Here is a 12069-nt window from a genome sequence, read left to right on the forward strand (position 1 = left end):
ATTCAGTGAAGGAAGGGGAAAATTACTGATGATGGGTGCTTCTTTGACTAGACACAAGTATTGAAAACAGGAGTAGATGTCGTGTTTGGGTGGAAACTAAAAATGAGTGTTTCTCAGAGTTAGAAACCACGAAAAAACATGATGAGAACAAATAATCGGGAAATGCTTACATTGCTCCCAGGGAATGGCCATGAAATTCCTTCCTGTTCAAGCCTGTGTTGCTGCTAGAATACCTAGAGTTGAGAGTTGGTGAGGCCTCCAAGACTAGCAATACATGAAGCTGCAATAATGCTGTTTTCATCCTATGGTGAAAGTTCTTGGATCTTACCTAAAGAAATGGGAATGACAAAGAATTTGGAGGCCATGTCTTGTACAGGAGATTTCTGTATGTTGACAGTGGTTTTGGTTAGCTAGGGTTTTTAGAACAGTGTTCCACCACAGTTCATCCATTTTCTCTAGAGATTATTTCTATTGAGGGCAGTGCACTTCATCTGTAAATAATAGCATGAGAAAAGTACTTATTTCTTTCAAAATATTTTCAGCAGTACCGTGCTTGGGCACAGATAGAACTTTTGTACCAGTCACTGTAATCATTTGTACAAGATGTTGGAATTGTTTTGCCTGGATGAGCTTCCCCTCACCTTCTTTACTACCTTTCAGTTGGAATAAATTGAACTGTTGACCAAACTGCTGTACCATGCTGCAGCCAAAATGTTGATCGAAGGGAAAGAGAAAAGGACTTCCACTTCCCACTGCCAGAGAATATCCTGACAGTGAAGGGCTTACAGGCTATACAGTATATCTGCAAGAGCTAATCCAAAGGCAGGAAGCCTGACAAAAAAACTGAGGGAGTATTGGTTTGTTTTTCTGAGTGAGGTTTGGTATCCATGGTGTGGGAGTTACTGACTAGAAGGGATAGGCTGTAGTTGTCCTGAGTGCTGACTGATGTTTAACTATGTAAAAACAATTGCTGCATGTGTCCAGTGAATAGTCACAGGCTGCTATGCCTAAAAACGTTCATTTTGCTATGCAGCGAAAGTCTGGCCAAATTCAGGTGAATCAAATCTGTGTATCAGTTAAGAAAAATAAAAGTTTTTCTTGTATATATAAAATGCTTGGGTTTTATATATATCATAAAAGCTAGATTTCTAAAGCAAGAGCTTAATATCTTGTTCTGCCTTTTAATTTGAATATGTTCAGATCCAGGACTTTGGATAAGCATGCAAAAAGAGTTATCATCAAACTTTTTTTTTCATACTGATTAATAGGTAGGGCAGGAAACAGCTGTGTAATTGCTGCTTCATGTAACGCTACTGTTAGCAGTGAAGCAATACAGACTTTAACAGGAATGGCCCGTGTGCCTGTTCCCTGGTGGCAATGTTAAGTATTTCCATTTTATACCATCCCCCCTCCCAATTTATAACTCTGAAGCCTTCACTTTTAGTCTCCATTGAAACATTTTTCTTTTTTTTTTTTTTAATATTGGCAAATAGTTGCTCACTGATTCAAATAAAAGAAATTAAGATATTGTATTGTCATTTAAAAGATTAATATTAGTCCAGCTATTTTATCACTAGAGCATGGGAAACTTAATAGAAATACATTCTTGGTCTGGGCAAACTGTGAAATAATCAGTTGAATAAAATTGCTTACCAATATTCGCTGCTGCTTTCTTTTTATACTCAGGAAATTTTTCTATTGAGTCTTAGCTAAGGGTGGCCTCAAAGCCATGCAAGGGAAGCTTTTTTCAGGATGCCATGTTCCTCCTGTCATGCTGAAAGTGCTTTTGTTAGCTAGCTGAAGCAAAGAAGACAATTGGAGAGTAAGATATATTTGTTATGAGGTAATTCACAGGATTGCTCATACTTTGAATGACCCTTGCAAAATATGTGTTGATAAGGTCATCTTAATATGAAAACGTCTTACCTACATTTAAACATCAGAGTCCTCTACATTTTCTTTCTGTTTTTTTAATTTTTCATTTTTGTCTCCCATTGATGATTGGGACTGAAATTCTGGTTAATCTTCTAGATTACTGTGGGGAAGAGACACTTTGTGATCTCTGCCCTGGTTGCAGTGTCAGAAATTATTATATCCAATTGTGAAATTGGTCTCTGTAGACAAGAGAGACTATTCTTGCTATGAAATTTTTTTTTTTCCTGGAATCTTACAAAGGTACCTTTGTGACCTACCTCAGGGGAAAAGTGAACATTGCAAATGGACTTTGTCATAGTTTTCATCATATCCCCCCTCCGTTGTGTCGTCCTCCCCACTTCCCTCTCACTCTCCCCCCCCGCTAAAAAAAAAAGGAGATAATGGTTAGGAGTGAGGGGAGACTGGCCACTCAATAAACACTGGTAGTTATATAAAAAGTAAAAAATAGGAAGAGAAAAGGAAATAAATGCAGAACTCCTATGGGTTGGTAAAGCACCTCTTGATCTCCCAGCTGCTCTTCTCGTATTTATATCAGTACTGACTTAATTATCCTGTCTAAGAATAGAATGCTTGAGGTACCCTGTAGAACCACTCAATTTTAACAGCAAAGCAGCACCTTGAAAGCTATTCTGACACTGTCATGTAAAGCATGGGTCTCTCTAAATGCAATTTTCAATCTGAGATTCTTGTCAAAAGAAAGTGAGCTTTCCCTCCAGTTCCTAAGAATGTTATTAGAATCTTTCATGTATATTTGCTGTAATAAGATAAGGATTATGTTCAGTGTTTTGTTTTATTTATATCCTCAGAGTAACTGTGGGGAAAAGATCCGTATTCGTCGTGTGCTGATGAACTCTCCACAGATCATCACCATCGGTTTGGTTTGGGACTCAGACCACTCTGATCTGGCTGAGGATGTGATTCACAGTCTGGGAACTTGCCTTAAACTGGGAGATGTGAGTTTTCTGTATTTTGGCACTACCTACATGGTGGTCTATAGCAGAAAATTGAGAAAAATAAAAGGTCTTCACATTTACCTTTTCAGTGTCCCTAAATAGAGAAATAGAGGGCAGAACCAAGGATCTGACTTGTTTCTGAATGCCTTAGAAAACCTGTGAACTGTATATTCTTGAGTTTCTGAAGTGTCTGAAAATGTAAAAATATTTTGAAGTGAAAGGAAATTTTGGATCAGGGTTGTGCTATTTCTATGAAAATACATATGTGGGCTTTCATTTTGAAGAATAGAAGTTTATTTCTAGTTCTTTTGAAGACAAAATGTAGTTGGTGGTGTTTGGTTTTGGGTTTTTTTTTTTAACTTTAGCTCTTCTTTTCATCGAAATGCATGGTCATAACACTTAAAAGGTATTTGTAACTGAGAGAGATGGTGGCTGGCACTGTGTGATTGAATGACAGACTGAATTAAATAGGATCTAGAGGTTTGTCACCTGGAGGATTCACTTATTCTGCATTGGCTGGTGCTTTAGAGTTGAATTACTGGTATACCAAATTGTAGCTGTATCTTATTGTAGCATTGAGATAGAACATAAAATAATACATATATACACACACACACATATTAAAAAAAATGCATTGTCCAATGCACAGCATGCCAAAATCAGTGTGAATTGATGGAAATGTCGTTATGAAACAGTGTGGTCCTTGCATGATGAATCAGTAAGGCACAAAAAAAAATGAGACCTGTGCATTTTTAAATTAATAAAATTCAGTTAAGTAGAAAAGATTTTTTTCTGTTTGCTGAATTCTTTTGACCTACTAATGTCTTCAGTTCATCTTTTATGTGGTGGTGTCATAAATTGATCCCTGCCTAAGTCAGAATAAATGCCAGCTGTTTACCATCCAAACTGCTTTGTTTCTACAAAGAGGAATGAATGTTCTAAACAGGATTTGATATAATCAGCAAACATGACACAGAGAATACAAATTTTTTAAATAGAACCACACTTCAAATCCTGAAAAAGGTATATCATTGTTGTAAATGTCTTTAAGTACAGCCACAGACTCCAAGTCTTACTCAATTCATGAGCATCTGCTGAGTTGGTTGGAGTCTGTTTCTGGCCTGCCTCTCCGTGTTTGCTTGAATATTGCTTGATTACTTACTTATTGCCTTGTTTTCCCTGTCTTTTGAAGTAAAAACTGACACCTCTCTATAGTACTTTGAGGTGTTTTAACATAAAGCAGTTACGTAAAATTCTGGGCATTTTATTAATTTCTCCTTTCATTTTTCTTACCTCTGTTCTTGAAGCTCTTCTTCAGAGTAACTGATGACAGAGCAAAACACTCAGAGCTGTATTTGGTGGGAATGATCTGTTACTATGGAAAACACTATTCAACCTTCTTCTTCCAAACTAAAATCCGCAAGTGGATGTACTTCGATGATGCTCATGTCAAAGAGGTGAGGAAAAAAGTTTAGGAAAATAATAAATAATCTGTTAGGAATTTACTTGCATGTAGATCCATACTGTTTTCTACAGATTTTGAGAAATTTTTCACTGGTTTTCTGCTCAGGATCCATAAATTTGTTGCTCCTTTTTTCTCAGCAAGGTGAAGTATGCTCAAAAAAAGCATACCAGAAATCTCAGAAACCCTATTCTTAGTTCTGTTCTGTTGGCTGCCAGTCTTGGTTTTATGCTGTTGTTTAAAAACCTACAGTTTGCTTATGCACGCAGCTAACATACATTTCTTTCCCCTGCTGACAAGCAGTATAGCTGTTTAGTGCCTGCTTTTGGACTCTTTGCTGGAGTATCTACATGCCAGTCTTCCCTAGTGCTTGCTGCCAACAACAAATTTTCCGCTTCTGCTGTTAGTGCTTTTTTTTTAACCTTTTCACCAAGCATGAGGTCCTTGACATTAAAGATACCAGTGCTGGGATGTTGGCATGCTGTTCTTGTAGCCCATTAGTTTGTTTGGCATTATTTCACACCACTCTCCTTTTTCCCTTCTAGTCATGGAATCACAAAGATGAGAGAGGAAAATTTTCTTCTGTAGTCATGCCAAGCACAGTCTCATAGGGAAAAAACTCTAATGCATTTGTTCAGTCATACTTCTCTGCAGGAAAACTTTGCCAAGGATAGGTACTGCAGTGCTTTTGTAGAATACACATGTATGGAGCAAATTTGTTGAAAGAGATATTCAGTGTATCAGGTGAAACTTGTATTAGTACATCAGGAAGATGTTTGAGATTAGTATAACTACATGAATTACTGCCTGGCCTGTCAACGCTTGCAGAAATATTCACACAGTGAAGTATTTAGCTTTGACTTGAATTTACTGTCCTGCTGTCTTTTATTGTTCATTTTGTTTGTTACAAATTCTTTTCCGCTGATGAAAAGTTTGAATGTCTCAGAGGATGAAAAAATGTTTCTTATGGAAAAAAAAAAAGAAAGGAAACGATTATTTTTGTAGTTGTATTGTAATTTGTTTAGACATAAGATGTTGAATACCTTGATTTTAGTTAAATTGGTTCAAAAGCTTTCTTGGTGAGTCCATGTCAGTGCTGGCTACAGAAGGAGTTAAACAATGTCAGTAGAAAATCAAACTCTGAAAGAATTATGAGGGGGAAAAAGAGAAATTATTATAGAAAATAATGACAGAAAACCTTTCTTGGTTTTTGTTGTTGTTTTTGTCAATTCAGATTGGTCCAAAATGGAAAGATGTTGTGACAAAGTGCATTAAGGGTCACTATCAGCCTTTGCTGCTGCTCTATGCAGATCCAAGAGGAACTCCAGTGTCAACACAAGACTTACCCCCTCAGGTGGATTTACAGCAATATAGCAGGACTTGCTATGACAGTGAAGACTCTGGTAAGCAATCTGGGCTGTGTGCCTTGTACCTTTACGCTGCAATGCTGCGTGTGAAAAGTTTCTCTTCTTTTGAGTGTTACTGTTAGCAGCGGTCCTTATTGCTTGTCAAAGCTGATCAGGAATTCTGAAGAGGATTTCTAGTGTTTCATCTTTGACCTTGCTTGGTCCAAGACTCCATTGATTGTTTGGTTAGTAATCTTTTCCAAAAAAGTGTGGAGAAAGGAACTGGGAAAAAAAAAAAAAGGGAAGGACCTGGTATGGATGTAGGGCAGAACAATAACAAGTGACTTCACTGATTGAGTTCATAAATTCATCCGTAGTTTTAACAGGGAGGGAATGAGACCAGAGATGCAAGAACACCAAAAATTAAAGGAAGCTGCAGAATTAAGCTCTGGAGGGAAGTTAGGGAAAAGAAATATTGAGGAAACATCATAATTGAGTCCTTTTGTAGGATGGTGAAGGGATTTTGGAAGGAGAAGAAGTACCATTTTTTTAAAAATAGAATTACTGCAGCTAATCTTGAGCCAATTGGTTTGCTTTTTATTCAGAGAAAGCAGTTCAAGAATGAATGGATTTGGGGAAACTGAAAGGGAAGAGATTGGCAAACGCTTATGCCCATAGATCATGTTTACTACTTCATTTCTCCTTGTCTGTTTTGTGTCAAAAAAGATCTACAGCTATAGATATGTAGCTTCAGAGGTTAGAACTTGGTCTGCTCAAGATACTAGTAGTAGTCTGAACAGGTTGTTAGTTTGTTGATGTTCTAGATAATTTTGAACATTTAGTCACGCTTTTAGGGATTGAGGCCTCATATAAAAATGAATAAGTAAATTCTGAGAAAGATATTCAATTTTAATACAGACAGGATGAAAATAAAACCTGGTTGTATGTTATATTGTAATGATTTTGCAAGATCATAAACATGCAAAAATTGAAACAGAGAATATCCTCAGTTACAGATGGGTTTATAAGTTGCCAAGAGCAGCAAGGTGAGACCAAAATCACAACCTTTCTTCCAGGATTTTAGCCCACTTATACAGCTGTAATTCCAATAACGTTTTGTGGTTTTCCTGGCTAATTGCTAGCTTTACGCTTCCTGGCCAGTGAATCTGTAGTGAACATCTACTGTCTTCTTATTTATGTGTTGACAATCTACTAGTAATGAAACAAATCTGAAACACCTCTTAAGATAATACAAATAGAAACAGCAGCAAGATGACCTTCACTTCTCACTTGACAAGATGCCTTGCAATTTACAAACCTGTCTTCCTGTTCCAAAAAAGAAAAAAAACCTGGAGGAGAGCTTTTAGTGCTTTGTATCAGTTGTTAGCACTTCTGCAAGCTTCAGCTGTGAATTTGCCTTGCTGACCTCCAGGAAATACATAGATAACTCTTCTGCTTGTTTTCTCTGCAGTATCTAATATTGTGTTTTAAAATGACTTCAGGAAGCTGAATACAAAAAAATACATCTATGAAAAGGTGTTTCCTTTCAGATAAAAATCAGAAGGCTCTAGTGAGTAACCTGCTCTTTCATTTCAAAAACACTTGGTGAGTCCTCAGGACTTAATCTTGCAGTCTGTGGTGTTCAGCATTGATACCAAGTACTTGAGAGAATTTGTGAGATATTGTAGGTTGAAGTGCCAGAAGAATTCTTACCCTGTATGTTTTCCTGTCAAATTGAAGTGAATTATTTTCTAGGCTTGTTGATAGCCAGACTTTTCTACTTTAATATACCTTTCAAAGAATGACCTTTTTGTCTGTTAAGTGTAATTACAGCTGCCTTTGGATTCTTCAGTGTTACCAGATGTCCACAGCCCATAATTCATTAACTAAGAGATTGCTTCTTCTTAAGTTGTTGATCACTATATTGTACCTGAGCTTGTGTCAGTGGCATCTGATAAATGTATCTAATCACATCAAGATTTAATACTGCAAATTATGGAGGAAAGATTGTCAGAAGATGCTGGTACAAAATGTTGTGCAGCTGAGTGCAAACAGCTCCACTTCATGTTTTTCATTTCCTGTTGAATAAGGACTTCAGGATGCAAATAGTTTTCTAGTTCTCAGTTCCACAGCGCTGATTTCTGTTGCCTACATTCACCCCTCTTTCTATTACTGTCATCTCTGTTAACAACTGTGTTCTGTATTTCTTTAGAACAACAAGGTTTTAACCAGTATGGAGGTGGGGGGAAGTTTCTGACTTCAGAAGTTCTAAAGCATCTTTAAGTAGGACATCTGCTACAGGACTTGTTCTCACCAAAAGTGTGAAGTGCCCTCAGGCTGAATGTTTGCATTTAAACATAAGAATTACTTCCTCCTTTAATTTTTTTCTTCTTCAATTTCTCCACTGAGAAACAAGTATGAAACAAATATATGGTATATTAAAGAGTATATACATCACATATGTAAAATGGCCAGCAGTCTTCAAAATGTTTGAACTTTTTTACTTTTATGTACTAAAAGTGGTGGGAGAAGGTTGTCTTTTCCTTCTCTTTTAGTGACTTCAGGAATTACTGTACTGAAGTTAAATCATGATGCTTTATTCTTTACAGTAGGATCAATGCTGGTTTCTTGAGAAGGAATAGGTTACTTTCCTTTAAATAATACTCTTTCAATATAAAGTTTTTACTGGATAAACTTTTGATTCATAATAGATGAAACATGTTCATTATTATAACTTGTGACGTTCTTGTTATTCTTATTAACACTTGACCGATTTTTTGACTTCCCCTGAAGAAGTGTATTTCATATTGTAATGGCACTTGACAGTGTTGAAACTTAACGAACAATAATTTCTGTATGGTACTAATATGTACTTTCAGTCCAATGGATGTAGTTTAATTTTGCGTATTAAAAGGATTTGATAAATCTGAAGTTATCAAAGAGAAAGAAATGAGAGTTTGCAGAAAGACTGACACTCTCTCACAACTTCAAAAGGAGAGGACCTTTCCCATAAGCTCTGGTGTCCTTGAATCTGAGTTTGTATGCTTGGTATTGTGTTTTTCCATTAACTTCTTGTGTAGTTGCCTCTGTTTTCTCTTTTTAGCCTTTCTTGACTTCTGTAAGAGCTGAAAAATATTGAAATTTGACATTGCTTCCTTCCCCAGGGAGAGAAGCATCCATCTCGAGTGATACCAGGACAGATTCCTCTACAGACAGCTATCCATATAAACAGGCACACCATGAGTCTGTGGTCAGTCACTTCTCCTCTGACTCCCAGGGGACAGTCATCTACAATGTGGAGAATGATGCAGCTTCACAAAGCAGCAGGGACACAGGTAGCAGATGCCATTACATCTCTGTGATCGTTGTCATTAGATAAATGCAGTGGATTCCAGTGGAAAAAAAAAGAAATATATATACAACCTCTAACAGAATAGTGAACAGTGTTTAGTATTCTAAATGTTTTTGATATTTGTAACGAACTGTTGACATTCACCAAAAAAGCACATGATTTAAAGGTCTTGTTGGCTTTTGTAGACTTGTATGTAGCCAGACAGGCCTTTACAGGTTTGTTTTTCTGTTATCCACAATACAATCTGCTCTCTTTGTTACATAATTCTGTGAGTTGGAGTCTGTACAGTGCCATTGCAGGGTTTGGTAAGTTCTGTGTGTGCTCCTTATCTGCGGGCAGTTACTTCATTTCAGGAGTTGCAGCTATCTGGGAAAGGCTCTTTCATCACCAGAATCTGTCTTACTTGGGCACTGAGGACTGTGTGTGAGTGTTGGTAGTATTTACTGCACCAGGGAGGAGCATAAGTTAATTTCCTCCTGTGCCATGTAAGGAAAGTTAAATTGGAATAGGCAGTGAGAAGACAATCTGTGTATATGTTCCTTTGGGCAGCTGAACAGTCTGCCTGAACACTTTAGTTGAAAACAGGTTAACTGGAAGTCTGAAGGCTTAGATCTCCTCTGTTATTCATGGCCAATGACCCTAGTCAGCCTGTGTCTGCATACAATAGCTTCTAACACCACTTCTGAAAACGTAGCGCGTAAGTTAAGGTCAGACTTCGATCATCGGAAATAGGATCTGCTAAGTCAGTTTGAAAAGCTATTTTGTTGCACCTTTAATAGATTTTCTAAGACATGAGAGTTGAATCAGCAGCCGTCAGTTACACCAGAGTGTCAAAGCTATAATTCTGCTTTCTCCTTTTAGTTGCAAAATTGTTGCTCTTTTGCATGCATAATTGGTTCATTTGAAACAATCTGTGGTACGTCAAAACCTGAAAAAAATATTTCAAACTTATTTTATTTAGCATTCTTTGATTCTTCATCAGAGGTCCAAGTAACTGTAACACACAGATTAAGACAGACCGACAGTCCTTCTAATGTTTTAGCAAATACTTAGGTACCAATCATAGTCTTAGGTAGGGTGTGAGAAAGGAGAGAAAGTTGGAGCAGAATTTGAGTGATGAGGAAGCAAAGTATATGTTTATCTTCAGAGAACAAAGACAAAATGGAAAATGCTTGTGGCATATTTTTAAACTAAGTCTGCAAAAATGGCACAGATTTATTGGATTAGGTTCCTCCCTGCAAAACTTGCCATGCAGAAGTCAGCAGAAAAGGAGAGTTAAGGGGGATGGTCGCAAACATGTAAGCATGAAGTTCAGCATGTAACCTTTTGTTCTGTCATTTTTAGTGACTTTGTCCTTTTCTTTTTCTTTCTTCTCCTGTTGATTCTATCCTGTGTTATTCCCTTCAGCTTAGCCTGTCTCTCCACCTAAATTCGGTTGTCCTTATCTTCCCTGATTCAGCCTTAGCTATAGTCAGCCTGTCCCCTTAGCTAGCCACTTGTCTGGGCATTTCCCCTCTTTTTTTACCTACCCAAAACCTTTCCAAAAAAGTCAGTGTGCCAACTCTTACAACTGCTCAGTCATCAAATGCTGATCCGTGGGGCTATAAAGAAGCCATCCACATTTGACCTGTCAACTGAATCGTTCTGGGCAAGAGCAGGATTCTTCATTTAATGGCCATTTACCCACTACTCCAACCCAGAAAATTATGGACCCTATCCCACATCATCCTCCGGGGAAGGACCACCATTGGGTTGTATGACCTCAGGCTCCTGGGTACTTCAGAATGGGGCAGAAGAGTGGCTGCATAAGCCCTCTGTTTGCTCCTACCAACCTGTGCTGCTGAGAAAAATGTGCGTATTCTGGCTGCCCTATTCATGCAACTGAGATTTCAGGGGGAGGGAGTAGGGGGTGCTCTGTCTTGATTTCATTTTCTTCTTTAATATGCTCTTAGACACGTGCACACAACTCCTACAAACTTTTCCTTTAAATATCACTGTTTGCTTATAAAGCCATCCCAGCTCTGGAGGATGAGTTGTTTGAGTGATACATTGAGCAAGAGACACCTTTTAAGCTTGTTAGTGAATTTTAAAAAGTGAGTGTAAAGTGTTAACTAATATCCTTGGGATTTTAATTCTTATATTCATGCATTATGTTGGATTTAGTTTTTGTTTCAGAGTGTCCAAGTAAAGACAACAAAACCTGTGTTCTGCAGACTTCTGATTCTTGGCCTCTTCCCCATGGCTATTAAATGTCTGATGACAAAGGGACAAAATTTCCAGTTTTTAAAAGGAGGAGAAAATATTAATGCAAAGCTAGCAGCCTTCATTCTACAAGGCTAAGCTGGGCTCAAAGTAGTCTATGCAAATCCTAAGTTAGTTCTAGTAGCACTAAATTTTGTCACATAGCTTCTATTATGGTAGTTGAAGGATGCTAACCAAGCAACCCCTATCAGGTTGAGTTGTTTAAGTAGAGAAGTTATGCATGCTGAAGTGAAACATAAACCTCTTCTGTCTTGAGAGGAGACACTACAAGGTATAATGCTGTTCTTGCAGTCCCTGAAGGGTGTGTGACAGTCCATGCTGTGAAGGGAAAAATAAATTTACCCAAAGCAGTCTTGTGTTCAGTCACCCAAATGCTACACATTTCTCCCTTCACTGCCAACATTTCTTTTACTTTCTTAATTTCTTTTTTTTTATAATCTGCTTGTTTCTAAAGAATTTGACCACAAAATCACTCTCCACTTGGCAAACAAATAGAAAAGCAAGCCTTTTGTACCTTGCTTTTTGTTGTTTGAATTCCTTCTTACTAATTTGTTGTAGTGTCTTTGTAGCAATTGTAGTTGTAGTGAATTGGGTTTTTTAACTGTCGAAGGTACAATTTTACGTGTAAAATCTGCTTTAAATGTTATTGATTTTTATGTTAATCTCTAGAGAAGGGAGAAGGCTCAGGAGAGCCAGCTGTGTTTGTAGTCTGGGGGTTGTTACTCCACTATCCGGCAGTAGGGATTTTCCTTTCCTATC

At 37.5% G+C, this 12069-nt stretch overlaps 1 protein-coding gene across 11 annotated transcripts in view; it reads left to right on the forward strand.

Moving 5' to 3' along the window:
- USP54 (ubiquitin specific peptidase 54) overlaps nt 1-12069 on the forward strand; it is a 96061-nt gene that overhangs the window by 63502 nt on the left and 20490 nt on the right. For all 11 annotated transcript variants that reach the window (XR_001873519.1, XM_017807133.1, XM_017807139.1 and 8 more), the window contains 4 exons: nt 2742-2888; nt 4196-4345; nt 5585-5753; nt 8861-9031. Coding sequence is in view for 10 of the 11 variants with exons in the window: in XM_017807133.1 (XP_017662622.1) it covers nt 2742-2888; nt 4196-4345; nt 5585-5753; nt 8861-9031 (637 nt within the window). In the remaining variant the exon portion in view is untranslated. The remainder of the gene's footprint in view (nt 1-2741; nt 2889-4195; nt 4346-5584; nt 5754-8860; nt 9032-12069) is intronic.

Source organism: Lepidothrix coronata, unplaced genomic scaffold (assembly GCF_001604755.1).
Source record: "Lepidothrix coronata isolate B3197 unplaced genomic scaffold, Lepidothrix_coronata-1.0 Scaffold17, whole genome shotgun sequence".
In the NCBI taxonomy this organism is placed as follows: Eukaryota; Metazoa; Chordata; class Aves; order Passeriformes; family Pipridae; genus Lepidothrix; species Lepidothrix coronata.